At 36.8% G+C, this 19,146-nt stretch overlaps 1 protein-coding gene across 13 annotated transcripts in view; it reads left to right on the top strand.

The window, feature by feature from the left end:
* The window catches only part of SLC4A7 (solute carrier family 4 member 7), a 96,244-nt gene that overhangs the window by 65,039 nt on the left and 12,059 nt on the right, over positions 1 to 19,146 (top strand). For all 13 annotated transcript variants that reach the window (XM_053930463.2, XM_053930461.1, XM_053930468.1 and 10 more), the window contains 9 exons: positions 2,054 to 2,187; positions 3,366 to 3,611; positions 5,036 to 5,141; positions 7,267 to 7,428; positions 7,819 to 7,932; positions 10,443 to 10,604; positions 10,787 to 11,038; positions 13,569 to 13,637; positions 14,992 to 15,165. In XM_053930463.2, coding sequence (XP_053786438.1) covers positions 2,054 to 2,187; positions 3,366 to 3,611; positions 5,036 to 5,141; positions 7,267 to 7,428; positions 7,819 to 7,932; positions 10,443 to 10,604; positions 10,787 to 11,038; positions 13,569 to 13,637; positions 14,992 to 15,165 — 1,419 coding nt within the window. The remainder of the gene's footprint in view (positions 1 to 2,053; positions 2,188 to 3,365; positions 3,612 to 5,035; positions 5,142 to 7,266; positions 7,429 to 7,818; positions 7,933 to 10,442; positions 10,605 to 10,786; positions 11,039 to 13,568; positions 13,638 to 14,991; positions 15,166 to 19,146) is intronic.

Below are 19,146 nucleotides of genomic sequence, written 5' to 3'. Positions count from 1 at the left end.
GGGCTTGAGGCTAAGACTGGGTGAGGCTAACCAGGGAGGGAATTTACAGGGAGAGAAGGTGAGGGAAAATCGGGAAGTTACTCACGTTTATGGAATGAGCATGAGGAAGAAAATGGCCCAGCAAATTAGAAACAGGCCCTATCAGAGCTCTAAAAGCAGAGACAGGATGATGTAATTTTGCAAACACTCAAATAGAGGTTCTTGAGGAAGAAAGACTAGCAGAGAGTCCTCAGTGCCCTGCAGTGGAGAGGGGTTCATGGGGGAGAGAACAGTAGGGCTTTTGACGGCTAAAACGGAAACGTCTGGATGTGGGGTGGGGGGTGGCAGGTAGTGGGCCTGTGATTTCTTTAGGGAAAGACCTGATGCAGTTTGGGAATGAACACAGAAACAGTTTAAAAATTAGGAAAAAAAATAGGTCTGGGTGAAGGACCTAGCAAATGTGGCAGGAGGGGTTGACAGTGGAAAGGAAGGTCTCCCTGTGGCCATTTATGCTTTTTCGGAACAGCATTGGGGAGGGAAACTATAATTTTGTGCCTCTCTGCCCTGTTAGCATTTCTTTATTTGCCGTCTCTTTGCTTATCTTCTCATTTCTTTGCTTTCCATTTCAAGATACCACGAACTGCGTAAATATGCATATTCTGTTGTAACTAAGGATTCCACAGTGGGTTAGCAGTGTCTTCCAGCACAGACAGCGTCTATGGGCAAGAAAACCTGTACAGTTAACACGTATACTGTTAACATGGCACTTTTTCATTTGGCTAAAAGTCAGGATCGTATGTCAGTTTGATCCTGTTTTTCTACAAATAGTTAAATAGTACCTGCACTGCATACCGTTACTCTGCCATTTGATTTTGGGAGGTGCTGTTTATTGCTGATGCTGAGGATTGCTACCACTTCCTGAGTGCATCCTGTGTGCCCGATGCCAGGCGTGTTTCCCAGACACTGCTTCATTAAGTTCTCCTGGCGATCATCACCCACTTTAAAACATGAGGGAACTTGGGCTCAATGTCGCAGGTGTGCCCACGGCCTCCCACCCAGTCAGAACCAGTCTCCCCCTTCAGGTCTGGCTCTCCAGCCCTGCTCCTGGCCAGCTCCTGTGCTGCCTCCCCGTTCCTGGGGCTGTTTCTCACAAGTGTCTTCTCTTTGCTTTTACTTAGCTATGATGGGCTTTACCTTTCCAGATAGTGCCTTCCATTTGACCTTGATCTCTGAGAATGGTAAACTTTTCTTTCTGGTCTCTCCCCTCTGTCTAGTGGCCTAGCTTAACCCTCTTACTATCTAATAACCCGAAGTTAGCACGTAATGTTGGTAGTGGTATAAAATTGGCTACGAGCTTTGATTTAAGATCTCTGAGTCTTTTCATTTTCTCATTTTATCTTCTGTTACCACACTTTAATACAATAAGATACTTTCTCATTTATGATTGCTGTCACTTTTATAAAGAGAGTTTTGTCCATCTATTTTATTTCTGTTAAGCATTTTATTTTTGATATCTATTGGTTAAGCCTATCATATTAGATTAATTTCTTTAAAATGTGTGGAAAATTATTCTTTAGAAATCAATTGGAGAACAGTAGGATCACATGTTAATTTCTTACCTGAGTCTTTTTTCTAACAGGATATCAAGTATTCAGTATGTTTAATATTTTTTAAATGAACTATTTCAGACATATAAAAATATTCAAAATATATATGAATCTTTGTACTCCCCACAGGCTTAAAACACCTATAGATCGAATTGAAGGTTCTATGTGTGTTTTCCATTTATTTCTCCCTCCTTGCCTTTCATGGTATTGAGTTTTGAATTATGGTTGATGTCAAAAGTTCACTCTTAATATGCAAAAATAAAGCAATTTTTCTTGTATATTTAAAATGCATTTTTAATCTTCTGTATTCAGAACTTAAATTTGAGACTCAAAGTTTTGTTTGCTTTATATTTTTAACTACTTGACTAGTCTTTTTTATTTTCCAGATGTTTATTACATGTATCATAATAGGTTAGAGATATGTTTATGATGTATTGCTTTTATTCATTTCTTTTTTCCTTAAACAGAGTGCAATAGAGTCTCTTTTTGGAGCATCATTAACTGGGATTGCCTACTCACTGTTTGCTGGGCAACCTCTAACAATATTGGGGAGTACAGGTCCAGTTTTAGTGTTTGAAAAAATTTTATTTAAATTTTGCAGGTATGTAATAGTTACCTCCTTGTTACATGTGTTTATATATGTGTATAATTATATATTGTTTTTTGACTTTAGGTAAAAGTACATTGTATATTATTAATTGCTGAAAAAGAAAATCTGATGAATATATATATTTTTAATATTTTTGTGTCACAATGTTGTTGACCCTACCCTGGCCCCTGTTATCATCTCTGTCCCAATCATCTTGAGTATAAAATCAATGCATTTGTGTACTAATAAGCACATTACTTGAGGGGCAATACAAATTTTTTGTGTTAGCAAATTTCAACTCACTAAGAAAGTGTTAGAAATTGTTTGTTAGATGACGTGTTGGTTTTATAAAAGAAGTTAGGAAGGTGGATCTTGAGGGCCTGTTCAACAGAGGGGACTGCCGCCGTCGGACAGGGCATCGGTTCCCACTGGCAGGGTGGTGGACAGTGGGAACCAGTGCAGGGCCCTGTAGCTGCTACGTTCAGAATTGGACACAGCCATTCTGTTCCTTTTGTGACGTGAATGCAGCTGAATGTTTTAGCCTGAAAACAGCCTGGTGCCGTTAAATATTTGATTCCTGTTTCTCCTCCCCCTCTGATTCTTCCTTCACTGAACCAGATGATTCTGATTCTGATCTGGCACGCTACATAGACTAATGCGGAATGCAAGGACTTAAGGTGTTTTAGGCGCTGGGGGAGTAACTTCTCACTTGAAATTAACAAAATGAAGTCACTTTCTCTGGAGATGCTGGCGGTAGAGGAGAGGGCGGTGGCAGTGACAGTGACAGTGGGGCAGCCGTGTGATGACCATGTTCATGCTAGAGCGTCTGGGTCTTCTGAGAGAGACGTACTCACTCGTTCTGTAGACTGCTTATCTGCCATTGACTCCTCATAACTGATTTCCAAAGTGAGGCCTCTGCTTTTGAAATGTTTATTGCCTAGTAGGTTTTCACTGTGAATCTTTTATGTAAGTAAAATGTAACCATTATGTCTGTTAGTAGGAAGCCAGTCTTCATTTGAAACAGAAAAACACATAGGGCTTTCTTTAGTCATTATTTTGTTACCCTATAATTTATTCACTAGGAATCTTACGTTGTTATACTGTTCTTACTGCTTGTTGTGAAAATTTGAAGTGTAAATACTATTCTGTGTGTATATGTTAATCATGTTTATGTTTTTCTTTCTAAACAGAGATTATCAGCTTTCCTATTTGTCTTTAAGAACCAGTATTGGTCTGTGGACTTCTTTCTTGTGCATTGTTTTGGTTGCAACAGATGCCAGCAGCCTCGTGTGTTACATTACTCGTTTTACAGAGGAGGCTTTTGCAGCACTTATTTGCATCATATTCATCTATGAGGCTTTGGAGAAGCTCTTTCATTTAGGGGAAATATATGCATTTAATATGCACAATAATTTAGATGAACTGACCAGCTACTCGTAAGTGTTTCTTTTTTCTCTAATATTAAAAAGTGTTTTTGCAGAGATGTCTGAGGCTAAGAAGGGTTTTTTTTTTAGCAATGTGATGCTCACTCTATGTCTAGATAAAATTACCCAACTTACTATGTGAAGGTCGACTTGTTATGGATGAGGTTTTACCAAAGCACTCAAAGGACATAAATCCAGTTGAATAAATTCAGTCATTTTTATTCCATAAATGTGATTCTGTGTTTTGCTGACTTACATGGAGAAATGTGGTTACCAACAAATAACGAGAACACTGCTTCCCTCCTTCTACCCACCTAAGGTCCAAATCCCAGTATCCTTCTCATTCCCTCTATGTTTGTCGTCCTTCCTCTTTCCCTCGCCTGCCTCCCCCAACTCTCAACTTTAATGCGCAGGGTAGGGAGGGCTATGAAGATTCCATTAAGACACTGACCTGTTTGAAAATAATAGTGACAGACACTTTGATGCTGAATCTGCTTTGTGCTATCTTCTTTGCTCTGGCACTATTTAATTTTCTTAATGTTATATTTTTTGTCATCTTTTTTTGCTGCCACTTTGACTCTATGGTTATTATATTAGTGCCAGCCGGAGTGATGCTTCCTTCTGGCTGAGTAATTACCTGTGAATATTCTGTGAGCAATTGCTAGGAATGTTGCATAATCCATATGATAATTTACTTAATTATTCATATGTATGAAGAAAGGCTCGTGGAGGTTAAACCTTGCCTTCGGTCAAACAGCTAGTAAATAATAGAGCCTGGATTGAATCCAAAGTCCAGCCTTGTGCCTCTTCTTACCCAAGTTATAATCTAATCAGGAGTATTCCTGTTTCTTTTCCATTTTTAAATCCACATTTAGAGATTGCTTTGCTGTGTGTGTGTATTTCTAGCTTTTTTTTTTTAAGTGGTTGAATTAGTTCTGGATATGAACTAAAACTCTTTCCCCCCTAATGACTTTCCTACTCTCATCCTGATAAAAAAACTATGTTGTTACTTATATCTTTAAGTATGAATCTTAAGGATGAGTAGGTGGGACTTATCAGAGTACAGGGAATTATTGGGGGGATAACTTTTATAGGGAATCTGCATGGTGTATGTGTAGATGGGGAGGCAGCAGCAGCTCCTATGGAGATTAAGTGGATAAGATTTAGTAAACCCCCCACCCCCACCACCACAGGGGAAGTGTCCAACTAGTTTCATTAAGTAAACACCTCACTGCTGTTTGTATTAGTTATGTTTTATTATATAAGCCAAACCTCATTCCATTCCATTGTTTCTGATGTGTTTTCACTTTCCTAGTCTTCATGCGTTACAACATAGAAAAAGTTAAGAAGTTGAAAGCTACCACTTTGATCAGTTTTATAAAATGTAAACATGAAGTACAGGACCCTAAAAATGTTACCCTGTTCTGATTTCTCAGATGTGTATGCGTTGAACCTCCTAACCCTAACAATGAAACTCTGAAGGTGTGGGAAGAAAGGAATGTAACAACACACAATATTTCCTGGAGGAATCTCACTGTTTCTGTGAGTGTACTATAAAATAAAGGGTTTTGCAACTACTGATCTAGTTCTTTAGCTTATTCGGAAGAGATCTACATTTTCTTCTTGATTGGTGGATATAGTATGTTTTCAGAATGTAGTGTTATGTTGACCAAGTAGGAGTTAGCCACGTTTGTGTGGGCCCTGCACTAAAAAGTGTGGGGGGGAAAGAATGAAGCTGGCGTAGGAGAAGAAGAGGGCATATATTTGCGTTCCAAGATAGAATTATTAAAGAGACGTGAATGTGCTTTTTTTTTTTTCCTAATTCCACTTAGATTGATACATTCAAAGGAAGTATATACTAGGCCTTTGGCTGCACGTATTGGAGCTGACAGTTACAACAGCCCATATCTGCTTGTGCTGCCTTCTGTTTATTGGTTCATCTGCTCTATGAACAGCTTATTTAGAAGACAGGAACGGTCTGTGAATGTCCTGAATGTCGACCTGAACCTAGTTTACCTTGTAGCGACTAGCCTGACCCAAGCACCGAGGGAAGAGAAAGGAGGAAGGACAGATCAGAGGATGAGCACCTACTGTGTCCTGAACACTCTGGCACGTTCTCGTATTCTGTTGGGAAATGTTGCCCTAGCCCTAGAATGATTCGTTTCGGCCATGCCCCAGGTTGGGAGTCAGGAGTAAAGATATCAAGTGATAGTCCTAGTACCAATTAACACCAAGATCCCCTGAGCTTCTCTGGTGCTTTTTATATCATGTAAGCAATTTCAGGTCATTTTTTTCTCACTGGAGGTGACGGCACTTAACTATGTAATTGGAAGGACATCATCTGAAATTTCATTCCATTGATAATTTAAAGACTGTGTTGTTCAGTGTAGCAGTCATTAGCCATGTGTGTCTATTTAAATTTAAATTGGATGAAACTAATTAAGAGTCCAGGTTCCCAGTTGCTGTAGCCACATACCAAGTTCTCACTCACCTCATGTGAATACCGGTTGCCATATTGGATGGTGTGGATACGTAACAGTTCCGTCATCACAGAAAATTCCGTTGGACAGTGGTGATTGAAAGCATTGTGTATCAGCATTTAACTTAGATTAGTATTCTGCCTTTCATGTTAAAAAGTCATTTTTGTTATGAAAGAGGTAGAGTTAATAGAGGTGCTCAAAGCGATTTGTTAAAAACACTCATTTTATGATAAATAGGTTGTCTCAATGTTATAGATATAGGTCTTTTCAGTGTGTTTTCTTGACATCCAAAACAGCTATGTTAGGTGTTTTTTTGTAGTTGTGGCTTTTATTTTCATGATCCATGTTGTAAATTTGTAGGTATACTAATCTCAGCACATAAAAATTGAGAAGAATAGAACCTTTAACTATTTTTTTTTGGCTGGGGTAAACCTGCCTTATGTAAAATGAGTCTCATTAGAATATGAGCGTGGGGAAGCACATTTCAGCAGCATGTGTCTTTGTTAGTAGCTGGTTACCTTTCGGTTATCTGTACCTCCAAAGGGAAAAATGAAGCCAATTTTATAATTATATTATATTATGCTATTCACTGATTATATTATTGATTTTTATTAATGGAAATATTATTTTAATAGTCAAGTTACTGCTCATAGTCCAGTGCTTTAATCCCGCTGTCTTGAATCAGGCAGGTCAGAAAAGCCGACGGTAGTTTTTATTACTGATTTGAACGTTAGTAATACAGCTATTTGTTATTGAGCATCAGAAAAAGGTATAATAGTAATTTTCTCCCCGTTGCTTTTGTTGAGAAGTAAAGAGTAAAATTATGAACCAGCAAGAATGCAGACAAAACTTGTAGGAATTAATAACTCACTACAAGCTTTTCACTAAAGGGAACATGGAGTTGAAAGAAAGAATATGATGTAACTTTGCAAAATACTGTATTTCAGTTCAGTGATTTTAAGACGCACATATTTTCTCAAACCATAACATCTCTAGACTCAGGATGTGTCTTAACAATTGATGGTGTGTTAAAGTTGAGTTGGGAGTGTTTTTTTCTTTCTGAATGACACATGAAATGATGGCGTGTCTTATAATCAGTAGCATGTTACAGTCAGTGAAATGCCAGTAGTACTTTATTGATACCTGAGAACCCCCATTAATCTCTTTTTTTCCCCTCTCTTCTCCAGGAATGTAAAACCTTTCATGGTTTATTTGTAGGATCAGCTTGTGGTCACCATGGGCCTTATATTCCAGATGTGCTCTTTTGGTGTGTTATCTTGTTTTTCACCACATTTTTTCTGTCTTCATTCCTCAAGCAATTTAAGACCAAGCGCTATTTTCCTACTAAGGTAATTGGGGTGTAATTTTGGGGGTTCTGGAAAAAGCCACATTTTTTGTTTTCATTCCCTTGCTTTATTTCAAAACAGTAATACATTGTTTGAGGTTAATACTTTATGTCAAATAGTTACAAAGAAATGACTCATAGTGAAAAATGTGTATCATATGTCTGAGCTAGCAGTAGGAAAATAATGGAACTTTGAGAGGTGGTAGATTAGTTATCAAATGTGTTTCCTAACTTTTAGAAAAAATATTAGATATAAATGTATTTCACTGACATAGTGTCACTAATTAAAAACCTCACACTTTCTAGTGACATATTTTGATCTGAAAGATATGAATTAATTAGAAAGGATACATAATATTTCTGCGTTTATATTAACATAATCCCTTTAACATAGGTGCGATCGACAATCAGTGACTTTGCTATATTTCTCACAATAGTAATAATGGTTGCAATTGACTACCTTGTAGGAGTTCCATCTCCTAAACTTCATGTTCCTGAAAAATTCGAGGTAAGGATTAACATGCTTGGCTATTTATTTCTTGGGCATACCAAACTACTTTAAAGTAAGACTTGGCTTCCTAGGCAGATATTTTTAAAATATGCAGTCTCTCTGAAAAGTGGATGCTTTGAAAGGAAAATTATTTCCCACATGTATTTTTTTTTTTAAAAGGCAAGATGCAAAGCCACAGGTGAACACATTTAGGAAATCAGCAAGAAGGTTTCAAAGCTAGTCCACCGTGGAGAATGAATGAAAATATCCATGACGAGTTGGGAGAAGTTTAAAAAGTTTGACCCTGCTCTCATAGCTGGAGTTCATGATGTACTTTCCAGGCAAAAGGAACATTCTTTGTCCTTTTTAAAGAAGTAACTTCAAACTTGAATTTATGAGTAGCAAGGGCATCCTAGTTAAATTTCTAGAAGGATAATGTGTCTGACAGTAATTGGAAAGCTCCATGTAACATATTCCAGCAGAACTAGGAGAGATTCAAATGTTTTTCCACAAGAAAAAGGATACTTTACCTAATCATCCATGAACTCTTTGTTTTCATTAGCAAACTATAGTTCTTTTGTGCATAAAATATCATATGCATAATATAGCATCCAGTAATTATCTTTCCTTCTAGGATAGAGGTGGTAGCTTTTGAATAATTTCTGGAATTTCTTCTTAGAGTCAAATATTCGTGTCACTGCTTATACTTACAGTTAGCAGATCAGATGACTTCTTTTAGAAGCAGAAGATTTAAAGGTGATCAGAATTAAGGAAAATAATGAAGATAATTTTAGTCTGTTTAACCTTTAACTGCAATAAAAATAAATAACATTATTTTAAAAACCAGTGGTCTCCAAAGTAGACTGCATGGGTGGAAAATGATACACCAAAATTATTTAAAACGTCTATTTATTTTTTTATCTAAAAATAAGAAAAATTAAGCCTTATAATCTTTACTATATAACCACTAAGTAACATAACAAGTAATGAGTATAGAGCCAGGGAGTATATGTGCTCACTTTTAGGTGTAACAATTTTTAACTATTTTTGCTGCTAAGAGTGTACAATGAAAAACATTTAGAGATCTTTGTTAAAAGCATAGATTTTCAGCTACTAAAGATTTTAGGCCACGAAAAGATGATTAATAAGAAAGCCATTTTATTTTTTACCTAATCTCACAAATAAATGAAACTATAAAATAATATTGGTTCAAAATATTGATGTAATTTCCTGTAGTCATGGCCCCATTCTCTAAGTGTGGTTTTTAAATACATCCTTATTATTCATTTATTGATCTAGCTTTCAGAGCAGGCTGATTTTCAGGGGCATAAAATACACCTAGGGAAACAAATTAAGGAACACTTAAGGATGGATGCATTGTATAGGTAAAATATTTTTATGTATGTGCAGTACCGAGTATGAAGCAGTTTAATACATGTCAACATGGGAAAATTGGACCGCCTGAATTACTAAACACTAAATTTCCCTTTTGTATTGACAAATGTTTTTATGAAGAAAAACGGGCTTAATATGAAGTCTAGGGAATCAAACCATGTTTAGATTTCAATATGTCCAAAATCCTCCAAGAATATTAAAATCTCTTACAATCTTTTAAAAATTTTTGCTATAAAACAAATTGAAATGTATTAGCATCTGTTAAAGTGCCAGATTTTTGTCAGTAGATACTTTGGAAAAATAGTGGCCTGCGGCCCAGTCCTCAGCACTGACCGTGCCCAGATCACTGGCTGCAGGACCTCTAAAGCAGTTTAGTTTAGGAGTTGACCTAAGGAGGTAGACTGACTTTACGTTTTGCGAAATAGATTGGAACGTGTCTAACATGGCACTCTGCTTCACTTACCTGTTCCTGTGTAGTATATAAACCTCCCACAACGTAATGCGTTTAAACAGCAACCCTTTATTTGTTCATAAGTCTGCGGTGTTGGGACCGTGCTTAGGTGAGTAGGGCTCCGGTCCCCTGTTAGTGCTATTCCGTGTGGCCACAGTTGTCTGTTGCCTTGATGGGGGGCAGTGTGACCTCGTTCACATGCCTGTGACTTCTGATGGCTAAAACAGCTGGGGTGCTCGCCTCCAGTCTCTCTCTCACCACGTCGTGTCTCATCCTCAAGAAAGCTTATCCAGGCGCACTCAACGGCTTATCACGGGGTTCCAAGGTTAGGAAAGACGGCGCAGAGGTCCTTTCAGATCGAGACTCAGAAACCACACGATGCCGTGTTGGCCTTACTCTGTTGGTTAAGGTGAACCATAAGATCATCCAGACTCAAGAGGAGGAAATGAACTCCACCTCGAGATGGAAAGAGTAGCTAAATCCCACGGACATGGCACCGGCGTCTAGATTTGGGAAAAATCCTCGTGGCTGCCTTTGCAAATAGTTCACCATACATACCAAGATCTAATCGGGTCTTCCTGATCCCTTGGCATTCGTTGGAGTAGACAGCAGTCTACGCTGTGGGAATTTTGTGCGGTAGGTAAAAGAAACTTTTTTCTGTAAATTTTTTTGTGTTTAACAGCCTACTGATCCAAATAGGGGCTGGATCATAAGCCCGTTGGGAGAAAACCCTTGGTGGACCTTATTGATAGCCGCTGTTCCGGCTCTGCTCTGTACCATCCTCATCTTCATGGATCAGCAGATTACGGCCGTCATCATAAACAGAAAGGAGCACAAACTGAAGGTACCTTTACAATTCTGTCTCACGTATTTTCATTTCTTCAAGAGTTTGGAGAGTTTTCGTAATAACTGAAACATTAAAAGATGGTAAGATGAAAATGAATTTCTTCTTTATAAGCAGTTTAGAATTTTAGCCTAAAAGAGCAGTTTAGACTTACGAATACTCACATTCATTTCATTTTTCAGAAAGGAGCTGGCTACCACCTTGACCTGTTTGTGGTTGGTGTTATGCTGGGCGTTTGCTCCATCATGGGACTTCCATGGTTTGTGGCTGCCACGGTGTTGTCCATAAGTCACGTCAACAGCTTAAAACTCGAATCCGAGTGCTCTGCTCCAGGGGAACAGCCCAAGTTTTTGGGAATTCGTGAACAGCGGGTCACAGGGCTAATAATTTTTATTCTAATGGGCCTGTCTGTATTTATGACTTCGGTACTAAAGGTAAAATCCCATTATCACAATCAAATTTATACTTGGTTGAATGAAAATAAAACATTAAGATACCTAAAATTAGTTTCATTTTCTAGACTTTACTTGGAAAATAATATTTTGGTATGGTGGTTAGTATAGTAGGCATTTAAGTACAACATTAGATGTATCCATTTAAAACAATTTTTAAAAGGATAGTATTAAAGACTATAGAGTTTTAGAAGGAATTAATCCATGCCTTAGTTAATGATCTAAAAAAATATATACTCAGATGATTTCATAAGAATAATTACAAAAGGAATATTGAAAAATGGATGAAGCTGAGTTATTTGACTAAAATGTAAAAATAAAATTGGTATTAATTAAATTAATGTATTCTTCCCAATAAACTAAATGAAACAAAAGTAGTAGCACTCAGTAGAAAAACATAAACAGCTCATATTATAAATGAAGCATGTAAGAAATTACACTTCATATTTAAAGTCTTTTAGTCTCATCTGCTTTTTGCTGTACACATCCTACTGAATTTTGTGATTAAAAAAAGTAACAATAACGGTAGCAAACGTAGCTAAGTATCTAATCTGAAACTTCCTATTTATCCTGGAAGAGCTCAACTGCATTTTTCCCTTGGTGCTTTATTATTTTTGTTGTTAACAAAATTCCTAAGTAAAGAGTTGTATACCATTTATAAACTTAGGATACAACTTGGAGTATATATATATGCGTGTGTATGTATACTATGAAGTAACTAAACAAATCGTAGTGAAATATTAGAATTTTTGGCCTCTTCCCATAGACTTTTTAGCAGCTAATTAATTCACCAATTATCTGTTGAGTACTTACTGTTCTGTTGGGCTCTAGGGAAACAATAATAAATAGGATGCATTACTGTCCTTTTAAGAACTTGGCCGTTTTGTTGGTGAGACATAGGTAATTGGGCAATTACTGCATCATGGTGAGTGTGTTGTTAGAGTGCTTGGGGTAGGAGGAAAAATGCTCACTCTTTGGAGGATGCTGTCCCCTATGGACAAAGGCTGCCCTTTAAATTTTTAAAGTTTTAAACTTTTTTTTGGTAGTAACTGCATATGGGCAGAAAAAATCAGGGAGACTATCAAGAAAGCTCTCAAGTGAAAACCTAGTCTCCCTATTATTCCTCACTTTCTGAAAGCAACTATTCAGAGGTAAACTCGTTTTACTTTTCTGTCTTTTAGTTTGGTGTTACCACAATTAGATATACTTTCATAATGTTATTTTTCACTTTATTATCTTTAGACTGGATATCTTTACCAAAAGCAGTAATTTTCAAAGTCTAGTCCAGGGACCTGTGGGAGTTCCTGGCACCCTGTCTCAGGGACCTGCCCTCTCCTTCTCTTTCCAGTCATATAACTGAGTGAGGCTGGGTTTTCTTCCTGTACTTCAGCCAGAAAAACATATTGTAGCAGACTGACTGTACATACAGAGAGGAGAATTTAGTTGTCTCTGCTAAGCCACCTGCTAAAGAGATTTACAGAAGTACAAACAATGCTACTTTCCCACTTTTTAATATCATTTAAATCTTTTTGGAAATTATACTTTTTCATAAAAAGGTTAATTTGTATTGGGTTTAGTATTTTAAAATGAATTAAAAATAACTAAAATTTTCTTTTAATTTCTAATATGGTGAATATCTATCTCCCACATGTGTATATGGATTCAGTGTATATATCAATATCTTTAATTTTCAGGGGCTTTTTTCATTCTGTTTATTCACTTTTCTTAGCATTCTAAAGTTGCTTTTTGGATAAAAATATTTTCTTGAGATTTCCTAAGTATATTGATTATGTTTTTAACAGTTGTTTTCCTCTTCCTCGGTTACTTTCTTAGGAAGGATACAGTAGATTGTTTAGTAGAGATTCCTCTGTAGCTCTCCCTTGGGGGGAGGGCGCCGATTGTGGTTTTTGAGTTAAATGGATGGGTCTGTTGATAGCTTTCTTGTAGGAGCCTGTGTGTGGACTAGGTCGGCAGTTTGGGGTCCTCCTAATTGCCAAATTTATAAGAACTTTCTTTTGGGAGTGGAATTCAATTATTATATTCAGTAAATGGTACTGTGTAAAAGTCACAGTAGGGTGGTGATAGCAAATAATAATGGCCTACGCTGTTTGAGTGATTGATACAATATTTTATGTGTTTGAGTCCTTTAATTTTCATTGCATTCTGATATAGGACACTAAGACACAGAGAAGTCAAGTCTAAATGAGAGGCTAACTGGGTCTTTAAAACAAGTACTCTGGTTGTTGTGCTCAATCTCGACCACTGAGCATGCCCTCCCCCTCTCCCCACCCCTGTCCCCTTTTAGGAAGGAACCTGTATTTAGAAGATAAACGCTTTCCGAGGAGGTTATTACTTACTAGCATTTCTCTTATTCATAGAAAAGTTAGACCTCATTACTGAAAGCTCATTTAATTCTGTCTCAACCGGTGTTCACTGACCGTGTTTTTGGGTATTTATTACCGTGAAGTTGTTTCAGTAGCGTGGGTTCTGACTGGGGTCCTTTTACTTACAGTTTATTCCAATGCCTGTTCTGTATGGTGTTTTCCTTTATATGGGTGTTTCTTCATTGAAAGGAATCCAGGTAAGTCTTAACTATTTAATGATTCTGTAGAAAAACTTAAAGCATTTTTTTTTTAATTTGCAAAGATTCTTATGATGGTAGTGATTTATTCTCAACTGTAATATTTTGAGGGCAGGTTAACTGGTGACTTCAAGTCCCCATTTTCTGAGTGATTATTGGCGGCACATTTTTTGCCCTGAGAACGAGACTGTGAGCTGATATGGTCCCACCTATTTTTAATTAAAGTCACTGAAAGGCCCTCTGTCATTAAAAACTAGTATAGTGTGAGGGAAGATCCAAAGGACTGGAGTGACATAAAGTGCTGTCTCCGACGTGCCGAATACCGATTTCAGTGCTTAAAATGAAAAGGTAGGTACTAGTTTTCCATAGAAACGGTAGTACCTGGCATTTGTGTGGTAAAATCCAGTTTACAAAGCTAGTAACAGAAAGTTCTCTCTGTGATCCTCAAATCAACACTGGGAGTCAGGCAGTAAAGGAAGAAACACTAATTTTGTAACTCAGGAAGCAGAAATTGAGAGACTCAGTGGGAGTTCTTAACTAAGCAAGCCGGGGAGTCAGGGCTGGAACCCAGTGATGTCACCACTCTGTTTTGTCTCGTTTCAAGTACTTCCTGGAAAACAACCGGATGAAATTTATTAAGATTTGTATCAATCCAATCTTAGTGTAATATATTTAGCTCATAAAGCTCGGTTAGTGCCATGTGACCGCCTCCTATAGTGAAAAGCATGTTGTCTGAAGCTGCCAGCTCTTGGCTGGTAAGATTTATCAAAGGCAGCATCTTGATTTTTTCAACACCACTGGTCAAGAAATGATCACATTAATTCACTTCTTTCAGACCAATTTTGTGAGGCAGGTAGAGCTGACCTCATTCCCAATTTATAAATGAGAAAAAGTTCAAAAAGACCAAGGAATTTGCTCATAGTTTCCTTTTCAGTGGGTGAAAATTGGTAAATTGTTACGTGAGGTTATTTTCATGGAATTGGTAATGCTGGCTGGAAAGAAGCTTGTAAGATTGTAACTCTTTGATTGTACATATTAAAAATGAGTTGACAGGTTAAACGGCTCATGCATTTGAGTATAGAAGTCAAATTTACCTGAATATTTTAATCCTCTAAATTAAAGCATTTCTGATTAAACTAATTGCATTAGTTCACGCGATTGCCTTGATTTTTTTTCCACCTTGGGTCCAGATGTTCTATACTGAAACATTCTCCTATACTATCAGAACAACTCAAGGAAGTTAAAGTTTCAATCACGAAATTCTAAGTTTTGAATGTAATTTCTTTTCCTAGGTAGTGGAAATGATATTTTTGTTGAAACTGTTTTCTTGTTTTGTTTTTCATTCTGCACATAGTTTTTTGACCGTATAAAATTATTTGGAATGCCTGCTAAGCATCAGCCTGATCTGATATACCTCCGTTATGTGCCTCTCTGGAAGGTCCACATTTTCACAGTCATTCAGCTCACTTGTCTGGTTCTTTTATGGGTAATAAAAGCTTCAGCTGCTGCAGTAGTTTTTCCCATGATGGTAAGTTTTTTTTTTCAGACCTTGCCACTAACTAATGACATTTTTGTGTTTTTAATAGTAATTATTAGTATTAATAATTGACTTTGAGAAAAGGAATAGCCCATTTTAAGCACCTTTGGTGTTTTGAAATATGAATTAGCCCTTTCTAGCTATTAAACTGTCTTCAAAAATAAATTTCTTATTTTCTACATTTTGGTTTTTTAGTCTTTGAACTATAGAATACTATTTTGTATTTTTAAACAACTTTGGTGTTTGGGATATTTATGGAATAAATATGATAGCCATGTGTAAAAAGCAAAGTAACCAGAACAACTTGGTTCTTTAATAAGATATTTCAGTGTATCCTTTTCAGAAATTAACAGATCTAGAAGTTAAAAAATACTAAAGATTATAAATGATATTATTAAGGCAATTGATATTATTCATGAAATTATTGCAGAATATTGTATTTTGCAAATAGAGAATTTTCATCCTTTTGTAAATACCATGTACGATTGATTATGTACATGACCATAAAAAATCTTAGAATTAAAAAGCTATCAAGATTATACAGGTGTTATTTCCTTGTAACAAATTAATTATGAATTAATGAAAAGCCACTAAAATAATCTTAAGTACTTAAAAAATTAAATGTTGAAATAGTCTCTGGGCGGAAGACTGAGTATACAGCCACTGTGAGGTAATGAAATAGGGACCTTTTAAACAGTTCTGTGGGATGCGGCTAAAGATACACTCAGGAAAACGTGTTCCCTTCATTGCTTTTATTGTGCAGGATTATTTAAAAATGAAACCAAGTTTTTTATTTCTAAAGATCAGTAATGGGTAAACTCCTCCCAAGCCAAAGTAAAGACAAAAATGAGAGGGCACAGTATACAAGAATGAGACAGAGGAAAGAGATACATAACCACAGCTGTGGAATGGATTGGAGGGATTTTAGGAAATAATTCTGTGAATCTATAGCAATAAATTTGGTCATCCGAAGTGGAGACCGACAAACTTTTCTGTAAAAGGTCTGATACTATTTTAGTGTTTGTAGGCCACATGAATATTATACAGGCATTTATATAACAAGAAATTTCCACAGATTCTTACTGATGAAATTAAAAAATAATTGTATAATGTGGCCCCCCTTTGGGATAATATCTCACTTAATTGGGGTTTAAAGGTAGTGGTTCTCAACATCAAATCATTTCCAAATGTATCCTCCTGTAAAAGCTGTTCTCAGCCCACAGGTCAAACAGGTAGTGGGCCAGTTTTAACCCAGGGCTGTGGTCTGCCTATCCCTGAACTAGAGGGAATGGATTATTTCTATACTATCTATACATTTCCAGAATTGATCCAAAAAGAAGTATAAAACATCTGGATAAGTGTAACTCAGTTTCATAAAAAATACTTGAAAAAAGGTTAAAGATCAGCCCTTAGAGGACCTGGCCCAGATGGGTTAACTACTCAATTTCAAGGGCAGTTAATTCCAATACATTTTGAATTATTTCAGACCAATGGAAAAGATGGAAACTTCTGCATTGTTTTCTAATGAAACACTAGCAACATTTTAATAGTAAAGCCTAATATTGTATAAAACAACTATGGTGCCTTCTCACTAGTATAAATGTAAGAAATCTTAAAATGTAAACATACAAATGAATATAGTGTTTCTATACTAATGAATAATGTATCATGATTAAATGGGTAGACAGTGGTACTTCAGCATCAAGAATTATCAGTATAATTAAAGATAAAAAGATTTTTAAAAATAAAGTTCCTTCATTGCAAATAAAATTCATAAATGAGGTTTTAATTGAATTTATCGGGGTGACATTGGTTAATAAAAGCATACAGGTTTCAAGTGTACAGCTCTGTAACACGTTATCTGCATACCACATCATGTGCTCACCACCCCAAGTCAAGTCTCTTTCTACCAACATCTGTCCCCCCATTTCCCTCTTCTACCCCCAACCCCTCCTTTCCCTCTGGTAATCACCATTCTGTTGTCCAAATCGTTGTGGTTTTTTTCTTTAAGAAGAAGAAAAAACACCACATAGATATTGTAAATATTTTTTAATACAGGGTAACCCACTATTACTGTTGTTTTTCTATATTGAAGTTTCTGTGATATAAGATATTTGTTATAAAAAGAGATAGCATTATTTGTCAATGTGATTATGTATCTATCAACCCAAATGACAAACAAAAGAGACTAAAAGCTCTAATAGAATTATTAAGAATTTTGTTAGGGTGGCTAGACATTAGAACACATAATTAGCATATAAGCTGTATCTTAATAATAATGCTAAAGATGGAAATGGGAAAAAATTGTATTCACAATAGTGACCAAAAACTATAAAATATTTAAGACCAAATTTAAAAGGAAAGACCTACGTATACAAAAACACTCTATAATAACGTGCATTAGTTTCTTGGGTCTGCTGTAACAAAGTGCCGCAAACTCATCGGCTTAAAGCCACAGAAGTTCATTGTCTCACGGCCCTGGAGGCGGGAAGTCAGGAATCAAGGTGTGGACATGGTCCTTCTAGAACGCGTGAGGGGGACTGCTCCGTCTGGCCCTGGCTTGTGGCAGCTTGGTGACAAACTTTGGCATTCCTTACATAGCAACCACATACTTCTGTCTGCGTTCATCGTCCCGTGGCGCTCTCCCTGTGTGCCGCTGTGTCTTCACATGACCGTTTGAGGAGGACACCAGACATACTGTACACCCAAGGAACCCTGTCCCCAAATAAAGCCATATTCTGAGTGACTGGGGCTGGGGCCTAACTGTACCTTTTCTGGGGGACACAATTCAATCCATAACAATATCGAAGGACGTGAAATTAAGATCCGAACTAATACAAGGATATACCATGTCTTTTGTTTTGCAGACTTAGTATTACAAAGGTGTCACTTCCAAATAGGAAATCCACTCGAGTTTTATCTGCGTGTGGGTGTTGTGTGTGTTGGGGCGGGGTTTGGTGTCAGTGTGAACTGCATCATTTTAAAGCTTGTAGAGAAAAATGAATGCCAGGAACACAGCAGCGTGGGTGGTAGGAACGTGCTGTGTCTTGTGTGGGTGGGGGTTACGGGAGTATATACATTTGTTAAAAGTGTCTCACTGTACACATGCTGTTTTTCTGTTTCACTGTTTGTAAATTGTATATTAATTTAAAAATAGTTATGAATACCAGGGAATAACAAAACAAAATAATTATAATTAAGAATTCGTGGCTGGCTCTGGGGGTAAGGGACTTGACTGTTTCTGTGTTGATACCATACTATTTTCGTAACTAAATATTTTTAAATTGCTGTTAAGTCACAATATGGAATTGACACAGAAATAGACTAGTAGGCAGGTATTTGAACTTAAGACTTAATGAGTTCAGAAGTTTATCCGAATATATGAGAATTTATCACTTGAATACCATGCCATAAACAGATAATTTCATTAAAGGTGTTGATTCATTTATGTGGGAAAATTTATGTAGTATTAGGAGATTTGACTATATACTGGGAGCTAAATGAGGTTGCTTTGCCTATGTGATACTATATTCAGGAAGAAATCATAAATGAATTCAGGATTTAAATGTTAAATTGTAGTAGAAAATTTTGAAGACTATTTGTTATAATCCAGTAATTGAGGGTAACTTTTTAAAAATATATTTTAATTGATTATGCTGTTACAGTTGTCCCAATATTTCCCCCTTCACTCCCCTCCATCCAGTATCCTCCATTCCCTCTGGCAGTTGCCCCCCCCCCCGCCCCCCCTTAGTTCATGTCCGTGGGTCACGCATATAAGTTCTTTGGCTATTCCATTTCCTATACTGTACTTAACATCCCCCTGGCTATTCTGTAACTACCAGTTTGTACTTGTTAATCCCTTCATCTTTCCCCCTATTCTCTGTCCCCCTCCCAGCTGGTAACAATCCAAATGATCTCCATATCTGCGATTCTGTTTCTGTTCTGGTTGTTTGCTTAGTTTGTTTATTAGAT

Source organism: Desmodus rotundus, chromosome 8, assembly GCF_022682495.2.
Source record: "Desmodus rotundus isolate HL8 chromosome 8, HLdesRot8A.1, whole genome shotgun sequence".
Lineage (NCBI taxonomy): Eukaryota > Metazoa > Chordata > Mammalia > Chiroptera > Phyllostomidae > Desmodus > Desmodus rotundus.
The sequence above is the reverse complement of the archived record's forward strand: the minus strand, read 5'-3'. Positions and strand labels throughout refer to the sequence as shown.